General features: G+C 44.7%; 2 protein-coding genes across 3 annotated transcripts in view; one reads left to right on the forward strand and one right to left on the reverse strand.

Annotated features, from left to right (window-relative positions):
• PEX11A (peroxisomal biogenesis factor 11 alpha) overlaps positions 1–11,186 on the reverse strand; it is a 32,865-nt gene extending 21,679 nt beyond the window's left edge. Inside the window, exon 1 of one of the 2 annotated variants that reach the window (XM_073618458.1) lies at positions 11,102–11,186. The gene's annotated coding sequence lies outside the window, so the exon portion shown is untranslated. Of the gene's footprint in view, positions 1–9,746; positions 9,853–11,101 lie in introns of those variants that run through there. The other variant, XM_073618459.1, reaches the window with a different exon arrangement.
• A 286-nt stretch (positions 11,187–11,472) lies between these two features.
• Positions 11,473–27,109, forward strand: part of WDR93 (WD repeat domain 93) — a 134,632-nt gene continuing 118,995 nt past the window's right edge. The window contains exons 1-5 of the mRNA XM_073618461.1: positions 11,473–11,609; positions 16,415–16,761; positions 21,202–21,403; positions 24,437–24,501; positions 25,169–25,247. Of these exons, the coding sequence (XP_073474562.1) occupies positions 16,498–16,761; positions 21,202–21,403; positions 24,437–24,501; positions 25,169–25,247 (610 nt within the window). The 5' untranslated portion in view covers positions 11,473–11,609; positions 16,415–16,497. The remainder of the gene's footprint in view (positions 11,610–16,414; positions 16,762–21,201; positions 21,404–24,436; positions 24,502–25,168; positions 25,248–27,109) is intronic.

Consider the following 27,109-nt stretch of genomic DNA (forward strand, 5'->3'; position numbering starts at 1 on the left):
AGGCCGATCCGTCCATCGGATCGGGTGTCGGCGCCGCCATCTTAACGAAGGGAAACTGGCAGTGGAGCCTTGCGGCTTCACTGCCTGTTTCCTACTGCGCATACGCGAGTCGCGCGGAGCTTTGTGAATGGCCCTGTTGATTCCTGGGATACACACACATCCTAGAAGACAACCCGCCAAAGAGAACAGCGCCGCAGAATAGTAAGAGGCAGGTTAGGAAGACTGCCTAGCAACAGGGGTTTCTGTTAAGTAAAAAAATTTTTTTAATATATTTTTTTTGAGAATATTAATGTAATTTTTTTATTTTAGGGTGGACCTCCGCTTTAATGGGACGTCCCATAGCAATGCTATTTGAGGGGAGGGAGAGACAACCCGCAGGGTATCCCCACACTTGAGGACCTTATACTGCTGCCTGCAGCACACTGTGCCCGAAGGCGATATCCTCATGCCTCCTCACATCCACCCGATAAAATTTTGTGAATGTATGTACTGAAGACCAAGTTGCGGCCTAGCAGGTCTGAGTCATGGAGGCCTGGTGATGCACTAACCGACCTAGAGTGTGCTTTGACTTGAAAAGGAGGAATCTTTCCCCTTAAATCATAAAGTCTGAATTATAACTTGCCGCATCCACTTAGCGACAGTGGATTTCGATGCTGTCTGTCCTTTCTTAGTACCCTCTGGCAGAATAAATAAGACATCAGTCTTTCGAATCTGAGCAGTTGTCTTTAAATAGATTTTCACTGCTCTCACCACATCAAGACAATGTAGTGACTTTTCTTCCCTGGAACATGGTTTTGGAAAAAAAACGATGGCAGGACAATATCTTTGTGCAGGTGTAAACCTGAAACCACTTTTGGCAAAAAGGCTGAACGAGGGTGTAACACCACTCTGTCCTCATGAATAATCAAGCATGGCTCTTTACAAGAAAGAGCAGCCAATTCCGAAACCCTCCTTGCTGAGGATATAGCTACCAAAAATACCAACTCCCTTGTCAGAAGGACTAGGGGAATATGTTGTATTGTTTCAAAATGTTTCAAATGGCTGTTTTTTGTAACACAGACAAAACTAAGTTTAAGTCCCAAGGGTTCAAGGCAGGTTTGACGGGCGGAATAAGCCATGTCACCTCCTGTATAAAACCCCGGACTACAGAATGAGTAGCAATCGGTCCATTGAAATAAGACCGATAAAGCTGAGACTTGGCCTTTAATGAGTACTCAAGGCCAATTTCATTTCTACCCCTAATTGTAGAAAGGCAAGAATTCTGCCTATGATATATCTCTGAGGGTGCCAACCCTTGGATTCACACCAGGAAACATAAGCCCTCCAGACTATAATATACAGCCCTGGAAGCTGGCTTCCTTGCATTAAGGTGGAGATAACTGACCCGGAAAGCCCACGTTTCTTAAGAATGTGGGTTTCAACAGCCAAGCCATTAGATTTCTGCACACCATGACCTTCTGGGCCATGCTGGTGTTACCAGAATTACTGGTTTTCTTTCCAGCTTGATCCTGTAAAGAAGTTGTGGCAGCAACTTAATAGGGGGGAATGCATAGATCAGTGAGAACTGATCCCATGGGGTCACCAACGTATCTGTTCCACATGTGAGTGGATCCCTTGTCCTGGACACATAGTTCACTAACCTAATGTTGAATCTGGATGCTAGAAGAAGATCTACGTCTGGAGTCCCCCATCTTTAGCAAACAGCACAAAAAATGTCAGGGTGAAAAGACCATTCCTCCAGGAATAACCGCTGGCAACTCAAGTAGTCCGCCTGCCAACTCCCAGAAGGAAGACTGCCAATAGGCACGGAACATTCCTTCCTGCCCAGATTAGAATATGGTTCACCTCTCTCTGTGCTGAGAGACTCTTGGTGCCCCCTTGGTGATTGATATAGGCCACAGCTGTGGCATTGTCGGATTGGATCCTGACAGGACAATCCCTTAACCTGAAAGTCCAGGCCCTCTGAGCCAGACGCACTGCCCGAATCTCTAGGATGTTGATGGGCAAGGCTCTTTCGGTTCTTGATCACTGTCCCTGGACAGTTGTCTTCTCTAGTACTGCTCCCCAGCCTGAAAGGCTGGCATCTGCCATTACCACTTTCCAGATAACAGGTCTGAAGGATTTTCCTTTCAGCAGATTCTGGGTTAGTAAGCACAAACTGAGGCTTTGAGACACCATTGGGGACAGCTGCATTGGCAAGACCAAAGCTTGGATCGTTTTGTTCCAAGCAGATACAGTTTTGTAACAGTCTCAAACGGAACTGGGCATAGGGAACTTCTTCGAACGAAGCCACCATCTCTCCTAACAACCTCATGCAAAGACCTGACCATCCGCACCAGCTCTCGTATGGAGTTGATTTTTGCCAGAGGCAAGAACACCTTTTTCTGGGCTGTATCTATGCTCAGGCCCAAATACTCTAGCTTTTTAGCGGTTTTAAGGAAGACTTCTCTAGGTTGAGAATCCAACCCAGACCTTCCAGGTAACTGGTTGTAACGCTTACACTTTGCTCCAAGCGCGCCACCGACTGGTCTATTCGCAATAGATCGTCTAGGTACGCCATGACTGTTATGCCCTTAACCTGGCTAGAGGTGGGGCCAGCACTTTTGTGAACATCCGGGGTGCTGTAGCTAGCCCAAAAGGGCAAGGCTACAAATGGAAAGTGCTGCTGTTCTACTTCGAATCACAGAAACCTTTGGTGAGCGTGAAATATAGGGACATGCAGATATGCATCCCTGATGTCGATGGACGCCAGATGTTCTCTTCCTTGTAGGATAGAAACTACTGACCTGATCAACTCCATGCGAAAGGAGTGGATTTTCAGGAACGGATTTAGATTCTTTAGATCTAGAATGGGTCTGACATCTCCATTTTTTGGTACCGTAAAAAGGTTTGAATAAAACCCCAAACCTTGCTCTTCTGTGGGGATCTGTATGATCACCCCCTGAGCCAGTAATTGGTCTAATGCTTGAAACAGATTGCCTTTTCCCTGGATCTTTGGGAACATTTGATCTCAGAAAACGAGACGGTGGAAACTCCCGAAATTCTAGTTTATCCTAGAGACACCGTGGAGATGACCCATCTGTCCTGAATTTCCTCAATATCAGGCATCATCCAGATATCATTCTTTTCAGTCGGTGATTCCCTGCTCTGTAAGAACAATCATAGCAGCTGTTGAGCCGTTTGATCATTTTTACAGGCGGTGGGAGGGGACGCCCCCCCCCCCTCCTCCCACCACCCTCCAATGCTTCTGCCGGCTAGCGAGCCAGAGAAGGAATCTGCCAGCAGTTTAGCATGGAGATTTCCGGTGACCAGATGGTCTCCGGCAGTCTCTAGGACTTTCGGAGGCCCGAGCGCGACGTTATTGATCTCAGTCTTTCCAGCCTAGAGGAGAGATGTGGGGTCTTATAGACCCCACATCTCTCCATAAAGAGGACTTGTATGTTGTGCCCACATATGTAAACGGTGTTCACATTACACGTGAGGTATTGCCGCGAACGTTGGCACAAGAGCCACAATTCTCGCCCAAGACCTCCTCTGTAACTCTAAACTGGTAACCTGTAAAAAATTTGAAACTGTCGCCCATGGAGATTTTTAAGTACCAAAGTTTGGCGCAATTTTAAAGTGTGACACGTTAGGTATCTATTTATTCGGCTTAACATCTTTCACATTATACAAATTGGGCTAACTTTACCTTTTTTTTTTTTTGGGGGGGGGGGGGGGGGGGGGGCGGGGTTTCATGCATTAAAAAAACAAAAACACCTCGTTTAAACAATTGCTGCGCAAAAGTTGCAACAACTGCCATTTTATTCCCTAGGGTCTCTGCAAAAAAAAAAAAAAAAAAAAAAAAAAAAAACACACATATGTTCGGGGGTTCTGCGTAATTTTCTATAAAAAAAAAAAAAAAAAAAAAAAAAAAAAAAAAAAAAAATGTGATTGTTACATGTAGGGGAGGAGTGCCAGAATAGGCCCCGGTATGGAAGTGGTTAAGGTATTCAGGTGAAACTAAAATGGAATCATTTGGCTTCAACACCAAACGATATGTCTGGCAAAAATCCAACAGAGCTCACCATCCAAATAATGCCATTTCTACAGTAAAGCATGGAGGTGGTGATATCCTGGTATGGGGGTGTTTCTCTGCAGCAGGGAACTGGAGCACTTGTCAGGATAGAATATAAATGAGGGGGCAAAATACCAATCCTCAAATGCTTGAGGAAAATCCGCTGCCCTCTGCCAGAAAGTTGTCATAGGGAAGAAGGTTTACCTTCCAACATGACAATGGCCCAAAACAAAATAAAGGTGTGTTGCTCTACAGTGATTGATATTAAAAATACTGAAAACATTTTTTAAATAAACATTTCAGAAAAATCTCTCAAATGGACCATAATGGTGAAATGGCAAACTCCATTATTCAACTGTGGATAAGGTTATCCAATCCCTTCACCAAGTGAACACGCCACCACCACAATAGGTTGGACCCTTGCCAGAGAGCCTGGCCCCCTTATTACGAAGGGTCAAACAGGCTTGATGAATATGTCCCAGTAGGGGTCATCACCAGGGGATGTACAAAGGAACCACGTCAGAAACAGCTCCAGAGCATCCAGGGGACTCCACCCAAACGACGATCGTGTAGTCAGATCTACGCGATCAGAAGTCCCCCTTTTTATCAGAATCCTCCTATCACACCAGAAGTCCCCCCTCATCACATCAATAGTCCCCTATCACATCAGAGGTCCACCCTTCTTATCAGAGTCCCCCCTTCTTATCAGAGGCCTCCCCCATCACATCAGCAGTCCCCCCCCCCCCCTTTTTATCAGAGCACCCGCCCCCACAAGTCCCCCCTTATCAGAGTCCCCCCCCTCCCCATCACAAGTCCCTCCTTCACATCAAAGCTCCTCCCCTTCTTATCAGAGGTCCCTCCTACTTATTAGAGTCCCCGTTATTAAAGCCTCCCCATCTTATCAGAGTCCCTCCCATCACATCAGAAGTCCCCTCTTAGCATAAAAAAAACAGATTACAGCGCACACATACAAAAATGACTTTTATCCTGCAAGGCTATTTAAAAACACCCGAACATATTCAAAAATACTAGGGTTTGGTCACACTATATGGTCATAAAGTGCTAAGCCCACTTACTGCGACAAAGTACCCCGAATTAGTGGGTCCTACCCTAGTAATAGAATGAAAGATCCTGCGTCTCAACCATGGGAGATAAACTCCCCTATGTGGGAGAACTGAAGGGATTCCTCCTATGCACTGGTGGCCACTAATAAGAGGTAATGAAGAGGGGGAGGGGTGCTCCAGCCCAAGAGACCTGGTCAGGGTCCATACAATATACAAAAACATACTTGGGGGGGGGGGGCACACCCTAAAAATGCTTTACATTCAAGATGGTGCTGATATAAGACCAACAAACATTACAAAACAGATTACAGCGCACACATACAAAAATGACATTTATCCTCCAAGGCTAGTTAAAAACACCTGAACATATTCATAATAGAATGAAAGAACCTGTGTCTCAACCAAGGGTTCCCTCTTAGACTCCTCCCATCACATCAGAAATTCACCCCTTTTTATCAGAGTCTCTCCTATCCTATCAGAAGTCCCTCCTTATCAGAGTCCCCCCCTTATTTTCATTTGTATTCAGACCCCCCCCCCCCCCAGAGTCAATACTTTGTAGAACCACCTTTCTCTGCAATTACAGCTGCAAGTCTTTTTGGGGACGTCTCTACCAGCTTTGCACATCTAGAGAGTGACATTTATTCCCACTCTTCTTTGCAAAATAGCTCAACTTCTGTCAGATTGGATGGAGAGCGTCTGTGAACAGCAATTTTCAAGTCTTGCCACAGATTTTCAATTGGATTTAGGTCTGGACTGGGCCATTCTAACACATGAATATGCTTTGATCTAAACCATTCCATTGTAGCTCTGGATGTATGTTTAGGGTTGTTCTATTGGAAGGTGAACCTCCACCCCAGTCTCAAGTCTTTTGCAGACTCTAATGCTGCGTACACACGACCGGACTTTACGGCATACTTGGTCCGGTGGACCGGAGTCCGTCGGACAATTCGATCGTGTGTGGGCTCCAGCTGACTCCCCCCCCCCAAAAGTTTGACGGACCTAGAAATGAAACATGTTTCAAATCTTTGACGGACTGGAGTCCGGTTGAAAAGTCCGCTCATCTGTATGCTAGTCCGACGGACAAAAACTGAAGCTAGGGCAGCTATTGGCTATCAACTTCCTTACTGGAGTCCAGTCGTACATCATCACATACGAATCCGTCGGACTTTGGTTGATTGTGTGTAGGCAAGTCTGTTCATTCGCAAAGTCCGTCAGAAAGTCTGTCGAAAAGACCGCAGGACAAAGTCTGCCGTAAAGTCCGCTCAGGTTTTCTTCTAAGATTGCCCTGTATTTGGCTCCATCCATCTTCCCCCACACATAACATTTTGCTTTTAGGCCAAAAAGTTCAATTTTTGGTCTCATCTGACCAGAGCACCTTCTTCCACACGGCTTCTTGCAAACTGCAAACGGGACTTCTTATGACTTTCTTTCAACAATTACTCTTTTGCTACTCTTCCATAAAGTCCAGATTTGTGGAGAGCACGACTAAGGCCTGGTTCACACCTATGCATTTTTTTGTGCGGTTTCAGTTTTGCAGAAACACACTACAGTCCATTTAACATGGTTTCCGATGGGTCGTGTTCACATCTGTGCATGGAAAGGGCCAGGGACTTTGTTCTGATTTTTGGTTCCGTAGACTTCAATGGATCAAAAATGTGCATTGAAAACGCAAAATGCACCCAGAATGTGCAAACTGCATAGGTGTGAACCACGGCTCAGTTGTCCTGTGGACAGATCCTCCCACCTGAGCTGTGGATCTCTGCAGCTCCTCCAGAGTTGGGCCTCTTGGCTGCTTCTCTGAATGATGGACGGCCATGTCTTGGTAGGTTTGCAGTTGTGCCATACTCTTTCCATTTTCAGATGATGGATTGAACAGTGCTCCGTGAGATGTTCAAAGTTTGGGATATTTTATTTATTTATAACCTAACCCTGCTATAAACTTCTCCACAACTTTATCCCTGTCTTGTCTGGTGTGTTCCTTGGCCTTCATGATGCTGTTTATTCCCCAATAAGGATGAGCTCCTGTGTGTTTGCACACTCCACATGCAGAGCCTGCCAGGAAGTCGGCACTGCGCTAATCACAGGCGGGGAGACATTTCCCGATCTCTGCAGCCGCGAATTGGGACAGTGACTCATAGCCTGTGATTAGCAGGCTATGAGTACCTTATTCCCTAATAAACCTCTGAAGGCTTCACAGAACAGCTGTATTTATACTGAGATTAAATTACACACAGGTGGACGCTATTTACTAATTAGGTGACTTCTGAAGGGAATTGGTTCCACTAGATTTTAGTTAGGTGTATCAGAGTAAAGGGGGCTGAATACAAATGTACGCCACACTTTTCAGATATTTATTTGTAAAAAAATGTGAAAACCATTTATCATCCACTTTGTGTTGGTCTATAACATAAAATCCCAATAAAATACATTTACATTTTTGGTTGTAACATGACAACATGTGGAAAATGTCAAGAGAGCCCCCCACCCCATCAATCAGAAGTCCCCCCTTGTCTCTGTCATGAATCAGAATTACCCCCCATTACAGCAGAGCCCCCCCCCCCCCCCCCCCCCACAAGCCCTTGTTCACACCAATGAGATTTATCATGCGTTTTGACAAAACTGCATGACAAGTCACACCCTATTTTCGGCAATGGAACTGTTCAAATAGTTGTGAAAAAAAATTCCTGCACTACTTTTTGGCGATTTCATTGCGATTTGCATAGAATTCTGTTAAATGAAGTTGTAAACCGCAATGAAATCGCTGTTCCAAATTACACTGATCTACGGCTTTGAAATCGGCTGAATAAGCACAATTTCAAAGCTGCACTAACATACGAGAGTCCCTCTTACATATCAGAGCCCCCCCTTTCATATGAGAGTCCCTCCTTTCATATCAGAGTTACTCCCCCCCCCATTACATCAGAGCCCCTTTCATATGAGAGTCCCTCTTACATCAGGATCCCCCTCAGAAGTGGAGATAATAGATGTGATTGGTCAGTCTGTGTATGGAGTCTGAGGATCCCCTTCTAGTTGCAGACGGGATAAGATCTGGTAGGGGGCCGGATGTGGCCCCGGGTCATAATCTGAAGCCCCCACCATACATACAATGGTATCCAGTCTTTCAGAGGGGGGCTCTGATCTCCATTCCTGAGTGATGTGATCGGTGATCTGTGGGAAGCTCAGGGGACGCACAACACCATAAAGCAACACAGGACCATCGTTTTTTTTTTTTCTTTTACAATCGATTGATCTGGGTTGAGCAAAACCCATCAGGGGGATCTGTCACTCATCGCTCGGCTGTGACATTATTAATATTATTATGGATGGACTGATATCTGTTTCTATCATTAGTCCATAGATGGTTGAGTCTTATCTCAGTGTGTGTGACCACCATAGAGGTGACATGATCTGTCTGTGTATTCCCTCCAGAGCTGTGACAGGTCCACTTCATCTCTTCTCCATGACATGACCTGAGCCAACCAATCACTGCACACCTCTCACTGACCCTCATCAGCCACCTTACACCCAGGAGACAGAGGGGTCAGCTGACTCCTCCCCCGGCCTGCACTGTGACACTTCTCCTCACATTCACCTGAGACTCACACCTGCCTGCGCGTGCACGCCTCTCCACCTTCACTACTGAGTGCGCGCGCCCCCCGAGAGGAATGTCATGTGACCAAGCGGCCCAGTGGTACATCGCAGGGCCGCTGTTAGAAATCATGGGGCCCGTACAGCGTACCTGGGGCCACAACCCCTCTCCTGGCTCCGCCCCTGACCCCATCCTGTCACGAAATCTGGGGGAATGGTGGCTGAAGCTGAAAAATGTTCCAAAAGGTGAACCTTTAAAGCAGTGTTTTGCCCAAAAAACAATAAACATTAAAAGCCAGCAGCTACGCATACTGCAGCTGCTGGCTTTTAATAAATGGACACTTACCTGTCCTGGAGTCCAGTGATGTCGGCATCAGCTGTCGGGTGCTCTGTCGCCATTGCGGGTACGGGAACCTGGCAGTGTAGCCCTTCGGCTTCACGCCAGGAACCCTACTGCGCATGCGCGAGGCCCCGCTCCTCTCTCCTATTGGCCCGGCAACCTGGGGAGGAGGAGGGAGCCCTGCGGTGATGTCACAGCTCCATGGCAGAGACTCCCGGAAGTGGAAAGGATACCTGATACCTTGTCCCCCCCCCCCCAAAAGGTGCCAATTGTGGCACCGGGGGGGGGGGGGGGGGGGGCCGGGGGGGAAATAAGATGAGCAGAAGTTCCACTTTTGGGTAGAACTCCGCTTTAATAACCATTATTGTTCTAAACTTTTTACATCATTATAAAGCAGCAGAGATGTCTTCTTTTAGAAGTTTTTTGACAACAACTAATTATCAGGGATGAGCTCAGGCATGTCCGGACCGCAGTCTGAACCCACCTCAGCTTTACCACCAGGAAGCTTCACAGCACCCAACCAATCATAACTGGATGTGAATGTGAGAGACGTCAGTGTTTGGACATCTGTGCCCGTTCAGTTGGTGTCCCCCCCCCCCCCATACACCACAGACTTGTGTCTATTTACATTAGGATACCTCTGATCTGTCACATTTAGTGGAAAATTAGAAAAGGATGTTCTTTTCCTTTTTTTTACCTGAATGGACACAAGTCAATTCATATCTGGACTCCTGTAGACCTACATGGAGCTTTCAATCAGGTCCACATCAGTGGCAGCTGGTGCTCAAAATGTATGGGGGGGGGGGGGGGGGGGGTGCAAACTGAAAAAAAAAAAAAAAAAATCATCAATTGCTGCCACTGTGCCCATCATATACAGCTACTGTACCCATCGATTGCCACCACTGTGCCATCAATTGCTGCCACTGTGCCATCAAACATAGCTACTGTGCCCACTGGTCCACAAGAAAAACTGATAGGCAAACCTGATTGCAAAGCTTGGGTGAAAAATTCTTAAAGGGGGGCGATTCAGGGGGTGGTAAAGATGCAGCTTGGCCGTGTGTTTTTACTGTCCCCCCCCATCACATGTGTAAAATAGCATCTCACTATGTCCTCATGGTCATTATTATTCCGATGATCAGAGCACAGCAGGTTCTCTATGGCTCTGTCATGTAACATGCTGTGTGGTGCTGACAATATATGGCTGTGCTGTGTATACAGACTAGAACACAGCCATAAGAAAGTCATCACCACACAGCATGACAGAGCCATAGAGAACCTGCTGTGCTCTGATCATCAGAATGAGCACACAATGGGGGGTGTGGGGACTGAGCCTCAGCCTGTGTGTGTCAGTGTGTAAGTCAATGAGTGATGTGTGTGTGAGGTGTGTGAATTGTGTGTGATGTGTGTGTGTGTGTGTCATATGTGTGTGTCAGTGTGTGAATTGTGTGTGTCATATGTGTGTGTGAGGTGTGTGTCAGTGTGTCATATGTGTGTGTGTGTGATATGTGTGATATGTGTGTGTGTGATGTGTGTCAGTGTGTGATATGTGTGTGAATTGTGTGTGTCATATGTGTGTGTGAGGTGTGTGTCAGTGTGTCATATGTGTGTGTGTGTCAGTGTGTGATATGTGTGTGTGTGAGAGTGTGTCATGTGTGTGTCAGTGTGTGAATTGTGTGTGTCATATGTGTGTGTGAGTGTGTGAGTGATATGTGTGTGATATGTGTGTGTCAGTGATGTGTGTGTGATATGTGTGTGTGTGATATGTGTGTGTGTGATATGTGTGATATGTGTGATATGTGATATGTGTGTGTGTGATATGTGTGATATGTGTGTGTGTGATATGTGTGATATGTGATATGTGTGTGTGTGATATGTGTGATATGTGATATGTGTGTGTCAGTGATGTGTGTGTGTGATATGTGTGTGTGTGATATGTGTGTCAGTGTGTGATATGTGTGTGTGTGTGATGTGTGAATTGTGTGTGTGAGATGTGATTATGATGTGAGGTGTCAGGTGTGTGAATTGTGAAGGGGGGGGGGGGGTATTTCTTGCCTGTAGACCGGTGTCGGGATTTCTTTCAGTCTCTCCCTCCGGCTGCAGCATGGAACTTACTGAGGGAAGGGAGCCGCATAACAATAGAATCCATCCGCCCAGGAATGTATAGAGTGATCACACAGTACACAGAGAGACAGAAAAAAAGTCCCTCTCCTTCTCTCACCTCCTGAGCCCCTCTATCAACCTGATGGGGCCCAGGAAGGTTCTATATACCTGGCCAATCAAGTAGGTGCAGGTTAATAGAGTTACTTAGCTAATTCGTTTTATTAGCTAGAAATCTGTTCGCCCCCTGCTGGCTGTGCCCGGTACAACAAGGCTGGTTGTACTGTCCTATCAGCAGCCCTGGGTACATGATATTTCCCAGCCACGCCCCCTGGACTCGTAACACCGGAAGTGTATGCCTGCTGCTTCCTGGCCGCATGGTTACCATGGTGACAGCCGGCAACAAGCAGGGACACCAGCATGGGGGATGATGTTTGGAGGAAAGGCTGAGTGTGGATGACAGGTGAGATCCATCCTCCTCATATAACACACACACACATGGCTCTGTCAGTGTAACATGCTGTGTGGTGATGACTTTCATAATATATGGCAGTAATGTGTGTTACAGACTATAACACAGCATGTTACACCAACAGAGCCATAGAGAACCTGCTGTGCTCTGATCATCAGAATGATAATGACCATGAGTACACAGTGAGATGCTACTTTACACATGTGATGGGGGGAGGGGACAGTAAAAACACACGGCCAAGCTGCATTTTTACCCCCCCCCCCAATCGCTCCCTTATAAGAATTTTTCACCCAAGCTTTGCAATCAGGTCCGCCTGTCAGTTTTTCCTGTGGACCAGTGGGTACAGTAGCTGCATATGATGGCACAGTGGCAGCAATTGATGGGCACAGTGGCAGCAATTGATGGGCACAGTAGCTGTGTTTGATGGCAGCAATCGATGGGTACATTCGCTGCATTTGATGGGCACAGTGGCGGAAATGTCCCTCTTTTCTCCTCATTTGTCCCTCATTTTGGTCTGATCTATATAGTTGTATATAAAATGCACTTTTTATCTTTCAAAAAGTGTTTCCCAGTGCTAAACCTTTCATCCAATTTCTAAATTGCTGCATTTGTACATTTTAAAAGCCGGTATAATGGAATACTAGTGGTAAAAAAAAGCACTTATGGATCTAATTAACCTTTTTCCTTGGTTGATTATTCTTTAAGAGGGCGTGGCAGGGGGCGTGCCCTATGCCTACATACGTTTGCTAGTAGGCGCCCCTCATTCCTATCTCAAAATGTTGCAAGTCACAAAAGTCACAGCCGGACATACACTATACAATCTGATTGTACAACTTCCTGCAGATCTAATAACAGCTGTGTAGTGCAAGAGCCCCCCTAATGATATGGAATGCTGACCATACACTATACAATCTTATTGTACAACCACCTACAGATCTACTAACAGCTATGTGGTACAAGAGCCCACCTAATGCAATAGCAATGGGTAATGCAATGATATGGAATGCTGACCATACACTATACAATCTGCTTTACATATAACAACAGCTATGTACTATAGGAGCCTATAAGTCCCAGCTGCCAAGTTCCCCCAGAGCAGGCTCGCTCCCGAGCCACTACTCTGTATGTCCATTCACATACAGAGCCACAGCTTGGCTCTGCCTCCTCTCTCTTCTCATTGGCTCACTGGCTGTGATTGACAGCGACGGGAGCCACTGGCTCCCACTGCTGTCTCAGCCAATGAAGAGGGAGAGTCCCCAGTGAGCCAAGGCTGTCGCTTACATTGATGGATCGCGATGGGGCTCAGGTAAGTATTAGAGGAAGTTGGGGGGGAGGGGAGGGCTCCTGCACAGAGAATATGCATAAAGGTAAAAAAAAAAAAAACCTTGAGTCTTTAGAATCACTTTAAGGGTCTCTTTATAAATCATTTGTTGGACGAATATCACCAACATTTATGCGGCCTTGATGCATTTTGGCCAAAACTTCTGTAATAGATTAATTCTTATGATTGTCAGGCTTCATAGTGGCTGTAATGTGGTATATTGAGGGAGTTTAGAAAACCACACCACATTTTGGCCACTAGATGGTGATGCCGATCATATAAATAAATCTATTACAGAAATTGTGGCCAAAATGCATCCAATCTGCACCAATGTGTGTGACATTCGTCCAGCAAATGATTTATAAAAAGATACCTTAGACCTCGTACACACGATACGAAAATCAGAAGAGGAATAACGTCTGATTTTTGGATGGTCAGTACAGAAATCCATCACACAAAAGTCAAAAGTACAAACATGCATGATCGGAATCAAGGAACGACTGGGAAGAGTTCAGTCTAGTAAACTAGCGTTTGTAATCTAGAATTAACATTCGTGACGCGGCAATTGATGAAATGTAGAAATTCAGCGCACATTCTCATCTTCTTTAATGGAATAATAATGAAGCTGCTTTGCTGGTGATACTGATGTAGTTATGCCAAGCGTATTTTAAAAGGCATTTGTTTTGAATGATCTGAAAATTGCGAATCAACGTTCACCAAACTTCTACTAACATGAAATTAGCAGAAGGGGCCCAAAGGAAGGCGCTTGAGAAATGAACTTCCTCTTTGTACTCTCGCAGTACATCACTATGTTCGTGTTTTTATCTCTTTTTTTTTTGCACAAATTGGGCTTTTATTTGCTGGTAAATTGTAACAAATGTAGAAAAAATGATCCGCACTCCGGTTGTTGCTCTTAAAATGTTTTCATTTTATTAAATATCCACAGTGAACAAACGCAGATTAAGTCAGTTGACGCGTTTCATCCTAAGAGGCCTTAGTCATTACCTAAATGGTAACAAATATCCACGTTTTCTATATTATTAATAAAAAATTGCTTTTTTATAATACCTAAAACACACTCACCATGACCTTTGAACCTGAACCCGAAACTGACCTTGGATAAACTCGGATCTAGCTATATTATCTTTAATTTATTCATTTACTGAAAATTAATTAAATAAATGCAAAACATTCTCTGGCTGGATTAGGGGAAGAGGCAGGACAGTGGTGTCACACTCCCTACCTCATCCAATCAGAGAACGCATTGCATTTATTCAGAGTATGCAAAACATTCTTTGATTGGATGAGGTGAAGAGGCGGGGCGGTGGTGTCACACTCCCTACTTTATTAAATCAGAGAACACATTGAATTTATTCAGAATATGGAAAGCATTCTCTTAATGCCACCTGTCTTTTGCAGCTGACCTCCTGTTTTTAGAATGCAGCAGGGCAGCCGCTCGTTGCAGGACCCGGAAGCAAGTGCAAGATCACTAGAGTAGCTGTGACTACTTGATTTTACAGAAACCGATTCTTTGCAGCTGCTTAAAGGGGTTGTAAAGATGTTTTTTTTTTTTTTTTAAAATAACAAACATGTTATACTTACCTTCACTGTGCAGCTCGTTCTGCACAGAGTGGCCCCGAACCTGGTCTTCTGGGGTCCCTCGGCGGCTGTTTCAGCTCCTCCCCGCAAGCATTTACCACCTTCATGCGAGCTCCCTCGCACGGTGGTGAGTGCTTGCGGGCGCGCTCCCGTGATACAGCCGGCGGCTATAGACGCTCGCTGTATCACTCGGCCCCGCCCCCCGGCGCGCCGCGTCATCGGATGTGATTGACAGCAGCGCGAGCCAATGGCTGCGCTGCTTTCAATCCATCCACTGCAGCCAATCAGCGACCAGGCTGAGCTGCAATGAAGCTGACGAGGACGAGGAGCGAAGATTCGAGGCGTCAGGTAAGTAAAACGGGGGGGCTGGGGGCGGCGGTACTGTCAAAAGTTTTTTCACCTTAATGCATAGAATGCATTAAGGTGAAAAAATTTTTACCTTTACAACCCCTTTAATTTCGACTTCTACTCCTCTCCCTCCCACAGGCATTTAGTGGCTGCAGGAGGGAGATGGAGAGGATCGGTTTCTCTATATGTAGCCCCTCCTATCCAGGTCCTGTTTGCCCGCTGTTTCCTCCATCCCGGCCCCGCTGTTTCCTCCATCCCGGCCCCGCTGTTTCCTCCGTCCCGGCCCCGCTGTTTCCTCCGTCCCGGCCCCGCTGTATCCTCTGTCCCGGCCCCGCTGTATCCTCTGTCCCGGCCCCGCTGTATCCTCTGTCCCGGCCCCGCTGTATCCTCTGTCCCGGCCCCGCTGTATCCTCTGTCCCGGCCCCGCTGTATCCTCTGTCCCGGCCCCGCTGTATCCTCTGTCCCGGCCCCGCTGTATCCTCTGTCCCGGCCCCGCTGTATCCTCTGTCCCGGCCCCGCTGTTTCCTCTGTCCCGGCCCCGCTGTATCCTCTGTCCCGGCCCCGCTGTTTCCTCTGTCCCGGCCCCGCTGTTTCCTCTGTCCCGGCCCCGCTGTTTCCTCTGTCCCGGCCCCGCTGTTTCCTCTGTCCCGGCTCCGCTGTTTCTGCTGTCCCGGCTCCGCTGTTTCATCCCTCCTGTCCCCCCCCCCCCCCGCTGCAGCTCTGCTGGTTTCCCTCCTATCCTCTCCCACAGGCTGTTGTGAGGGGATCTGTCAGGATGGAGAGCAGGGAAGAAGCCTGGCCATTTCTTGTCTGAAACTACAGAGTCATTGTTCGGTTGGCTCAGTTTATGAATGAGCAAAAAGCCTCTGTACAGAGTTGTTCCTGTTCATTCATTTGGTGCTGCTGAGAGCTGTGTGCTCAATCTTCTTCTCTGTCTCAAAGGTGAAACATCAGAGGTCTGTTTAGACCCCTGATATTCCACCAAAGCCCCCCAACGGGGATCCTAAAAAACAAACAAAAAATAAAATGAAAATGTTAAAAAATAATAAAGTAACAAAAATAAAAAACTACTGACACCAATGAAGTGAAGAAGGCTAAATATAACTAAAATATAACTAAAAAAAAACAGATAAACCAGTAGTTGCCAAAGAAAAAACAAAAATGGGCTGCTCTAAAATGTCCGGGCCTATTTTTTTCTTAGTCCGGGCCTACTTCCAACTGCGCCGACATTCCACATGCAAGATTGGATGATGTTAGCTGGAGAAAATTTAGCAGTTTCATGTTTGGTTATTTTAATATTTTCCACTCTTATTAAAAATGTTGTTTATTTTTTTTTTGGGGGGGGGGTGGTTGCAAGTCCTAGGACACAAAACAGTCTGGTACCGGCACAGCCCTTAGGTATGGAATAGTTACACTGGACTAATGTAACTATGTATAAAGTTTGCATACCTCTAATTCTTCTGTAATATTCTTTGTTTTTTCATGTAGAACTTTTTCTGATTCTTTACTTTTTTTTTTTTTTTTTTAGGTAACATCACATGAATTTCTGAAGGGGTCACTTATTTAAGTCAGTTTGCAGACTGTTGTGTTCCTAGATCTCCAGCCTACAGGATGCCGATATACATTCGAAAAGGGCCCTTAGAAATCCCTCCGGGTTCTGAGAAGGACTGGGCCAGTGAAGAACATGAGGATTATTTCTTGAGAGATCCAGACCAAGCACGAGACTCTCTCCCACAGCCGTATCGCATGATCGCAAAAGTGGTAGAACGCCTGATTGACCAGACCATTGAGCTCATCAATATACGGGAACAGAGCCGCGAAGAGGAGAAACTCAAAAAGAAAACTGACATCTTACAGCCAGCTGCTGAAATCCATGTAATTATATTGCTCTGCATTTTTATTATGAATTTCAATATGAATCCCCTGTGTCATACTGCTTTTAAACCAGGTGAAGGTAATAAAAAGCTGCCTTTAGCTGGCCATACACTGCAAGATTTCTCTCATTCAACCCCTCGGCCTGAATGTTAGAAGTCTGTCTATTCCCCCCCATCCACCCTAAACAGTGTGAATGGATGAATCTTCTGCTGCCGGCTATTGTATTCTGACAGCCGCCACCAACAGCTGTTAGAATATCCAAACAGTGGCTGCATACAATAGTCGGCAGCAGAAGATTCATCCATAGACGCTGTTTAGCGTGGAAGTGGTGAATCGACAGATTTCTAACATTCAGTCAACATTTTCCATGCAACGCCTTTGATTTTCAGATCAATGGCTGTTGAGTGGGGGGGTCCTGACAGGGCCACCTATGACTTGAATAGCAACTTGTTCATGAAGAACTATCCAAAATTTGCTTCGTGTAACACCAACTTTAGGTTGATCCTGCTTTCTATGTCTCTATGTTTTTTTTTTCTGTCTTCAGTCTATCAGTCTGTGTCCTGCTACCTCCCACCAATCTTTGTATGATCACCTCTGGCAACCTTTTTGCCTGGAGGTATCACCCTTGAGCATCTGCTGCTATTTTGGTACAGCCGGTAATCACCTTTTGCAGCCTTTTTGTCTGAAAATACCATCCTTGAGCGCCTGCTCCTTTTTAAGTTGTATTTTTGGATCTGTGGAACCCTAGGTTTCTTGCAGAGGTGACTTGGAGATCCTTGAGCTATGGCTTACTGACCTTCCATCTGATGGTGCCTGCATAGTTTCAGGTCAAACGCCACTTGGCTGAGCCAACAAGGGTGATATTCTGGCCACAAGTGATCCCCACCAATATGAGGGGTATTTTCCCAATGACCCCTGATGGACTAAAATTAGCAGTGTTTACCTGAGACATGAAAAATACCTTAAGGGTTCCTCTAGGGCAGTGATAGCAAACCTTGGCTCCCCAGATGTTTTGGAACAACGTTTTCCATGATGCTCAACTACACTGCAGAGTGCATGAGCATCATGGGAAATGTAGTTCTGAAACATCTGAGGTTCTAAGGTTCGCCATCACTGCTCTAGGGTAAAAAGGCTGAAAAAGTCTGCTTTAACCACTTGCTGCCCGCCCACCGTCATATGACGGCGGGACGGTGCAGCTGTTATCCTGGGCCGCTGTCATATGACGTGACGGCCAGCCAGGCCCCCCAGGGGGCGCACACACATCGCCAGCAGTGCGCGCGCATGCCCGCCGCGTCACTGGGGTCCCGGTGCGCGTGCCCGGCGGCCGCGATGTCCGCCGAGCACCCGCGATTGCCCGGTAACTGAGCAGGACAGTGGATCTGTGTGTTTAAACACACAGATCCACGTCCTGTCAGGTGAGAGGAGACCGATGGTGTGTTCCTTGTACAGAGGAACACCGATCGGTCTCCTCCCCTTGTGAGTCCCCTCCCCCTACAGTTAGAATCACTCCCTAGGAACATAATTAACCCTACAGCGCCCCCTCCTGGTTAACCCCTTCATTGCCAGTCACATTTATACAGTCATCAATGCATTTTTATAGCACGGATCGCTGTATAAATGCGAATGGTCCCAAAAATGTGTCAAAAGTGTCCGATGTGTCCGCCGCAATATCGCAGTCACGATAAAAATCGCAGATCGCCGCCATTACTAGTAAAAATATAATAAAAATACTATAAATCTATCCCCTTATTTTATAGATGCTATAACTTTTGCGCAAACCAATAAATATACGCTTATTGCGATATTTTTTACCATAAATATGTAGAAGATTATGTATTGGCCAAAACTGAGGAAAAAATTTGTTTAAAAAAAAAAATTGGATATTAATTATAGCAAAAAGTAAAAAATATTGTGTTTTTTTTTCAAACTTGTCACTCTTCTTTTGTTTATAGCGCAAAAAATAAAAACCGCAGCGGTGATCAAATACCAAAGCTCTATTTGTGGGAACAAAATGATAAAAAATTTGTTTGGGTACAGTGTTGCATGACCGCGCAATTGTTATTCAAAGTGCGACAGCGCTGAAAGCTGAAAATTGGCCTGGGCAGGAAGGGGGTGAAAATGCCCTGTATGGAAGTGGTTAAAGTGTACCGGTCTGTCTTCCATTGTCCTTTTGTTGGGGCATTTTTATAGTCATGTACTGCAGATCCCAAATTAAACCCTTAAGTTACTAATTCTACATTAATTAGTTCCCCCTTCGGTCTTTAGCCTTAATGTTACCTAGGCCACATTCAGCTAACTTGTACTCAGTGGCTGTCCAGTCTCTCTAGGTTCTATGATCCTTGCTATAAGGGTGGAGCAGTAAGACTCGAGACCAGCAGAGTATTGTTAAAAGCTGGTAGTTCATAAATCAAAATTTGAATTGAAATGTTTTGCAATGCAAATTCACACTATAAAACAGCTATTCTAAACCTTTTTAACCAAATGAACTCTTGAAATATCTTTAAAGTTTCAGGGAAGACCCTGCTATTAATTACTATATCTACAGCTCATGGTATATTAGTGTGATGATCACAGGGAAGAATGCTCCCCATATTTGTGGTCATTGGGAAGAATCCCTTCCTTCCTTAAAAGTCCAATGGTGTCAGTGGGAACTTATCTGAGAGGCAGAAATTGGTCATTGCTCCAGGAACCCCTGGCAACCTCTGGAGGAATCCTATGGTTACACACAGTCTCTTTTTTTGTATATGGCTACACACAGTGGCAGCCGGTCCAGCCCCCCCCCCCCCCCAAAAAAAATAGAACAATTTATTTTTTTAAACAAAGGATAATATAACTAACGTTTTTTAATATCTTAAAGTAAAAAAATGTTAGTCATATTATGATTTATTTAAAAATAATTAGTTTTATGTGTGTGCAGTGCACTGCGGGGTGCCAGACTAATAGAAGTCTATTAGGTTCGTCATTGTTTTTTGGAAAATTATTTTCATTCGAGTTTTCATAGCATTACAAAAAGAGAACACATAAAACATTGAAGAGCAGCCTGACAACCAGACGGCACATTGTACATTTAACAAACAAGACCATAGCACTAGGCCAACAGTATAGCTCCAAGGCTAATACACAGCTATAAAAAAATATAAATGGGTAATATTTGCGTTTAAATGTAAACCACACATAAAATATCTGATCATATAGCAGCAGCTAGCATAAATATTGTTTGATTGCAAAATAAATATAAATAAAAGTCCATATGCAGCGCTAAAGGTAGCAATTTGTTGGGGGGCATATTCCTTCAACTAATATTGATTGAAGCTGCTGTGCATGATCGGATAGTAGAGGCTTTTGTGGATCCTATGCCCAGAAATCACCTCTGCTGATTACACTGTGTGAGAGTGGATGATGCTGTGATGTGGAGACACTCGATGTGTCTAATACCCCAATGCCTGTCACATTTGGCTTTCTGGTTAGAAGATTATATGTGAGCACTGAAGCTGGTGTGAGGATCTTTCTTCCTTCTCTCACCGTCTCCTTTGAACTTTTTCTAATACACAGCTATAACATCAAATACTTCACTGTACAATAACTCGAATATAAATTCTTTAAAATGTGAGTTCTATTGGCTCCCATTACTAATGACATTGTATGAGTCTATAAAAATATGCACTAGACCCTGGATATAGTACCCAAATACCCAACCTGCATCAAGGGAAGCTCTGTACTAAATCCCAAAAGAATTGTTACACATTTCGCAAACATAAAATATTGCAACCACCAGGAGCCTAAGGTCCGTCAATGTTTAACAAGCACGTGAATAGAGCCTGAGGCTCTAAATGGCTTGTTTTGAAGAGCACTGCGCCACGAACCCTCCCACTTTTGACTTTAGCAAATCAAAATGTGCCATTGCGTCACTTCCGGTTTCGTGTCCCAGCCAATCAGAGGCTGAAGATGGAACACGGAAGCTGCTGGGTATCGGTAGCCGTGACAGTCCAGGATGCAGGCTCAGTTTGAAGGTAAGAACCTGGAGGGGTTTGCGCCCCCCAAAAATTGTTAGCACCAGCCGCCATTGGTTACACAGAACCCTGGCTCAGAAACACTGCTATAGAGTAATACTGTGGAGAATGTTCCTCCCAGAAAGAACTACAAGACCCAGGTGACTCCTATGAGTTTCATTCAGATACACAGTCATGGGAGCTGTTCCTGGCCACACCGTGCTGCTCCACAGAATAATTTCCTGCCTATCATATCACTGATTGCACAGCTTAAACATGCCAAATGACTTGATTTCTGGGCACAACAATTATATTGCCTGATATATTGTTTTTAAAGTGTGAATATTCCATTTAGCTTTTTTTTTTCTGAAAAATACACCTTTGTGATCCCTTTTCATATTTTTCATGTATTTCTCCACCTGTTGATATGTTTCTTTTATTACTTTTTTAGGTATCCAGAAAAGTTAATTGTGTTGCTGCAGGAGCAAATGGATCGTTTTTATTTGTTGGCCTTTCTGAGGGTTTGATGGTTTACAGCTTATCGGGTGGTGACTGGATCTGTGGCTGGGAAGCAGATAAATTAGAAGTGTGCAGCCTGAGTATATGTCATGTGAAAAATCAGACCTACCTAGTTGGCACAGTGGATGACATGGGTAAACATTTGTCCTACATACTGTTACACATGAATACTTCAAAATGTTTTTTTTATATAAATGTTTCCAACTAGCCCACCCTGCACCCTTTATCAAAACCATCTATGTCCTAACACAGACCTGTTAAAAAGTTGCAGCCAAACCCAAACCAAACCACAGTTTCCGTTTAACTTCTCACTTCTTTGGGGCAGGATCACATGTGGTTGGACCCAAGCACTTTTATTATGGGAACGTCTGGACAACATGCATTACACACATTTTCATGCATTTTTATTCAGGCACTCCTATTGAAGTCTATGGGGCCAAAGATGCGCAAATCTACCCGAAAAGAAGCTCCTGTACTATTTTGAGCGACAGGTGCCTGTGCACTCACGTGTAAACAGGCAAGATTTAAAAAAATAGGTTTTTTAATGTTTGAAATGTTTTCAATTGAAGCTTAGCGCTAATAAATGCTCAGGTGTGAGTTGGGCCATATGCTGGACATACATTATGCAATTTTTTTTCCTTCAACCTCGATTTCCCCATCAAGACAGACAGGTAATCCCTCCCTCTGCACTATTGTATTCTTCCCCACCGTCAGATTACAATGACCACTGCTGCCAGCTATAGCCAGAGAAAAAAAAAAAAAAAAGACATCCAAGAGGTGCTGGGACTCTGATATAAGTTTATACGAAGTAGTGAGAGGGCAAAAACATATTAAGAGCCCACTGACTCCGGTTAGGCTGCTCAGGACAGACAAGACAAGGCTACCCTCCAGTGGGTACCCCAACAGGTTGCCACAAAAATAATGTGCATACATGGAAGGAGCACCAGACCAAAAAAAAAAAAAAGAGTCCAATTAAATTTATTGGTATTGTGCTAAAATACATCCAACGTGTTTCAGGGGTCAAAGTAACCCTCCCTTCATGGGGGGGGGGGCCCTTCAACGCTACAACAAAACATAATATAATGTAAATATAAATGTGACTGATAAGTCATGTGCCTAATAATCATGGATAATATGTATTTTATCCATGATGTTTCCATGTATGTATGTTTTTTTTTTCTGCTGTTATACAAAAAAAACCCAAAAAACAGGCTTTCCCATAGATGAATCGAAATTCAGCTGGAACCAGCTGAATTTTGATCCATCTATGGCCGACTTTAGCATATCATGGATAAGCTAATAGTTTGCAGTACTGTACAAGCCAGCTGGCAGCAATTATTATTATACAGGATTTATATAGCGCCAACAGTTTACGCAGTGCCTTACAACATGAGAGCAGACCGTACAATTTCAATACAGTTTAATACAGTAGGAATCATTAGAGCTTACAATCTAAGAGGGAGGGTCAAGAGATACAGAAAGTAATAACTGTGGCGGATGTGCTGATAAAATAAATTTACAGTTTGTTAGGTGGGGCAGGAAAGGCCTCTCTGAAGAGGAGGATTTTCAGGGATTGTCTAAAAGTGGACAGAGTAGGAGAAAGTCGGACAGATTGTGGTAGGGAGTTCCAGAGGATGGGAGAGACTTTGGAGAAGCCATGGAGGTGAGCATAGGAAGAAGAAACAAGAGAGCTAGAGAGCAGGAGGTCTTGGGAGAAACAAAGAGAACATTTTGGTTTTTATTTTGAGACTAGGTTAGTGATGTAGCTGGGGGCTGAGTTGTGGATCGCTTTTTAAGTTATTGTTAGTATCTTGAATTTAATTTGTTGGGCGAGTGACAGCCAATGGAGGGATTGGCAGAGAGGAATAGCAGACACTGAACGGTATGTAAGGTGGATGAGTCTTGCAGCAGCACTCGTGATGGACTGAAGGGGGCATAGCCTATGTAAAGGTAGGCCAATGAGGAGGGAGTTGCACTAGTCAAGGAGAGAGATAACCAGGGAGTGGATTAGAAGCTTTATGGTGTCATTGGTTAGGAAGGGGCATATCTTGGAGATTGAGGTGGCAAGCTTTGGACAGTGTTTGGATGTGGGTCCGAAAGGAGAGTTCAGAATCCAGGATTACACCTAGAACCTTGGCCTGCAGGGATGAGATTTTGAAGTGCAGATTTGTATTGGTTGAAGTCTTTGTGAGACCTATGCCCTGTACACACGATAGGATTTTCCGATGGAAAATGTGTGATAGGACCTTGTTGTTGGAAATCCGACCGTGTGTGGGCTCCATCACACATTTTCCATAGGAATTTCTGACACACAAAGTTTGAGAGCTTGCTATAAAATTTTCCAACAACAAAATCCGTTGTCGGAAATTTCGATCGTGTGTACACAAATCCGACGCACAAAGTGCCACGCATGCTCAGAGTAAATTAAGAGATGAAAGCTATTGGCTACTGCCCCGTTTATAGTCCCTACGTACATGTTTTACGTCACCGCGTTCAGAACGATGGGATTTTCCGACAACTTTGTGTTACCGTGTGTATGCAAGACAAGTTTGACCCAACATCCGTCGGAAAAATTCCATGGATTTTGTTGTCTGAATTTCCGATCAATGTCCGACCGTGTGTACAGGGCATAAGTCTTATGCTACAGGCGCCCAAGAGCATAGCTTTGTTTATTGAGACTTCTGGTGTCATCTGTTTGCCAAGGTTATAGGGGTCAGGGCCTGATTCTGTGTGTAGTAAGGGGTGCAAGCTTGTCTAGGAAGGATGACAGTGAGCTGTTGTAGATAGAAGTGGCTAGGTTGGGGCAGGGCAGGGCTGAAATTTTGAACAGTGTATCCTGTAGCCATTCTAACAGCAGATTTTCAGACCTGTTTGTGCAGGAGGCTTTGATGGAGAAAGGGTGGATGCAATTGAGGACAACCAATTTAAAACTAGCTCTTTTTTTAAAGACTGGTCTGCATATACCCTGCTTAAGCCCTGATGGCCGAAATGCATTGGATTTTTGACTGTTGTTTACCTGCATTAATAAAACAATGTTTTAGCCGACTTCCATGGCACCAGCCTTTCTCCCTTTTTGCATGGCCTGCATATTAGATCTTTGTATACATCATTGTAACACAACTGCAATAACTAACATGTAATCGTTATACTTTTCTTTCTATTATCAGGCATTGCTCGTCTCTTTTATTTTTCTGAAGAGAACCTCCATTTTGTGAAAGCTATAAATGAAACCGTAAGAAATGTTTTGTTTTAAAATGAGATGTAACCCACTACTGATACAAATACTACAGATATTATTTTATTGCTGTAAATTAATGTTCAGTTCCCCTTTGTCCTTGTTAAAACATCTGGCTAGCTTTTGGACCAGTCTTTCTCAACCTTGTAAACATGGAGGAACCCTTGATCATAGGAAGGAACGTTTCTAACGTTTGTAGTCAGTAGTAAGAATCCCCCTTACAAATACCTGAAAAGATCATAGGTTACTTATCTGAGAAAGTTGCTCAAAGCTCAAGGAACCCTTAACAACCTCTGGTCTGGAGGAACCTTGGTTGAGAAAGGCTGTTTTAGACAGTTCACCAGCAAAGAGGTTTGTTCATTGTGTGTGGAGTGGGGTGGGATTCAGCTCTACATCAGGGAGAATCGAAAACCTAGACAGAAGATCTCAGTCTTGTAACATACTCAAGCTGAAAGCAAAGCTGCCTTCTTCAAATATTCCATGTAGAGAGAGTCCACCAAAGGGCGAGAATATGTTCTTGATGTGCCCTATGTCCTCCAGTATATTGCACAGCTGTTATGGGTGGAGAATTTGTTACTGAATGCGCCTTTTTTCTTCAAAATGTAAAGGGGTTTTAGTCCTGTAGAAATTATATTACTAATGGTTTGATTAATGTTTTTAACAGGAAGATATAACCAAGCGCACCGTTTGTATTACATTTAAGCTGTCCCATGGAGGTGACTATGCTGGAGTTCTTTTGGAAGGTGTGTACTTTCTAATAATGAATTAATAAATTGTATGTAACGTTATAATAATACCAACTACATTAGTTATTTACATTCAGTTACAAGTAAAGTTCACCTTCTCTGCACTAATTAAATACCTACATTCAATTACTAAAGCTGGTCATAGATGGTGGGATTTTCTTTCCTGCAAGCATGGTTACAGTAAAGAAAATCGCTTGATTCCTCTGGAAACCCTCCCATGGAGTTATTGTAGTACGCCAGCAGGGGAGCTCAGGCAGCCATCCCTGCCAGGAGAACACACACTGATTATTGCTAGCGACTATAGCCGCTGGCAAGAGTCGCATGAAGAATCCAACATGATGGTTGTACCCAAGTCGATTTGGTGGATCAATTTGGGTAAAGTTACCATCCCTATAGGTTGTTAGAGGAAACTGCCGAGATTCCAACTGTCTATGGCTGGCTTAACAGTTAAGCCTAGTACACAGGGGCCGAATATCGACTGGTTCAATAGAAACCAGCTGACATTCGGCCTCTAAAAAAAAAAAGAAAAAGAACCTTGATGTAAATCAGCATGATAGAAACCATCTGTCTGTCACGTTGATTGAGCTTTAATGCAGGTCTTCGAGTCACAATTTTTTTCTTGTGTATCTGATATATTATCTTAGCAACTGTTACAAGAGAGACAGAGTAATTGCCCAAAAGCTGAATTCCAGGTATTGATTTTATAGCATAGCTACATTGGACCAATGTACTATAAGTATGCATATGCCTTACCTGTGGGACCTGTAGAAGCTGGAAATCACTGTAGCAGTCTCTGCTACTACAGTGAGTGTCTCTATCTTCGGGTCTTGTGCTGAACACCTTACATTTTTCTGAATGAACATAAGGTGTTCTCTGGACAAGTGAAGAGGCAGGACAGTAATGCCACAATCTTTGCCTAGTTCTATCAGGGAATGCCTTGTATTAATTGAGAAAAATGTATTCTGTGTATGGTTCCTGCAGTGGCTCGGCCCAGGACCGGAAGACAGCATGGTTCACTGTTGTAGCGGAGACCACTACAGTGATTTGCAGAGATCACACAGGTATGAACATGTAAACTTACATTTTTCTGCTGGACCAATGTAACTATGCTATAAACTCAATACCTGGAATTCAGCTTGAACCACTGGTGGCTAAAGTGGAGTTCCACCCAAAAATGGAACTTCCACTTTTTGGATTCCTCCCCCCCATTCGGTGTCACATTTGGCACCTTTCAGGGGGGAGGAGGGAGCAGACACCTGTCTAATACAGGTATTTGCTCCCACTTCCTGGCATAGATCACCGCGGTGATTGCGGTGAACAACGCCACTTCCGCCGCCTACCCCGTCCTCCCCCGTCCTCCCCCGCTGTATTCTGTGAGACACAGAATACAGCAGGGACCTGTGAGGATGCGCAGCATGGCTCGCGCATGCGCAGTAGGGAACCAGGAAGTGAAGCCGCACGGCTTCACTTCCTTATTCCCTTACCGAGGATGGTGGCGGCAGCAGCCGAGAGCCGAAGGACGGATCGGCTTCAGCTGCCGACACCGCGGGCTCCCTGGACAGGTAAGTGTCCATATATTAAAAGTCAGCAGCTGCAGTATTTGTAGCTGCTGGCTTTTAATATTTTTTTTCCAGCAAAACTCCGCTTAACCTCTATAAAAGAGACTTAAACTGCAAAAAAAAAAAAAAAAAACCAACAAAACAATCTTCTCCCGGCAAATTAATGTCATAATGTGCTACTAGGCATTGCACATTTTGAAAGACTTACCTGAAAACAAAGCCCTCCAGCGGTGTGCTGACACCGCTGACAGGGCTTCCATCTTCACTCTGTCTTCCTTCCAAGGTTTGTGGGCAGCCGTT

The sequence above is a fragment of the Aquarana catesbeiana genome, linkage group LG03 (assembly GCF_042186555.1).
Source record: "Aquarana catesbeiana isolate 2022-GZ linkage group LG03, ASM4218655v1, whole genome shotgun sequence".
In the NCBI taxonomy this organism is placed as follows: Eukaryota; Metazoa; Chordata; class Amphibia; order Anura; family Ranidae; genus Aquarana; species Aquarana catesbeiana.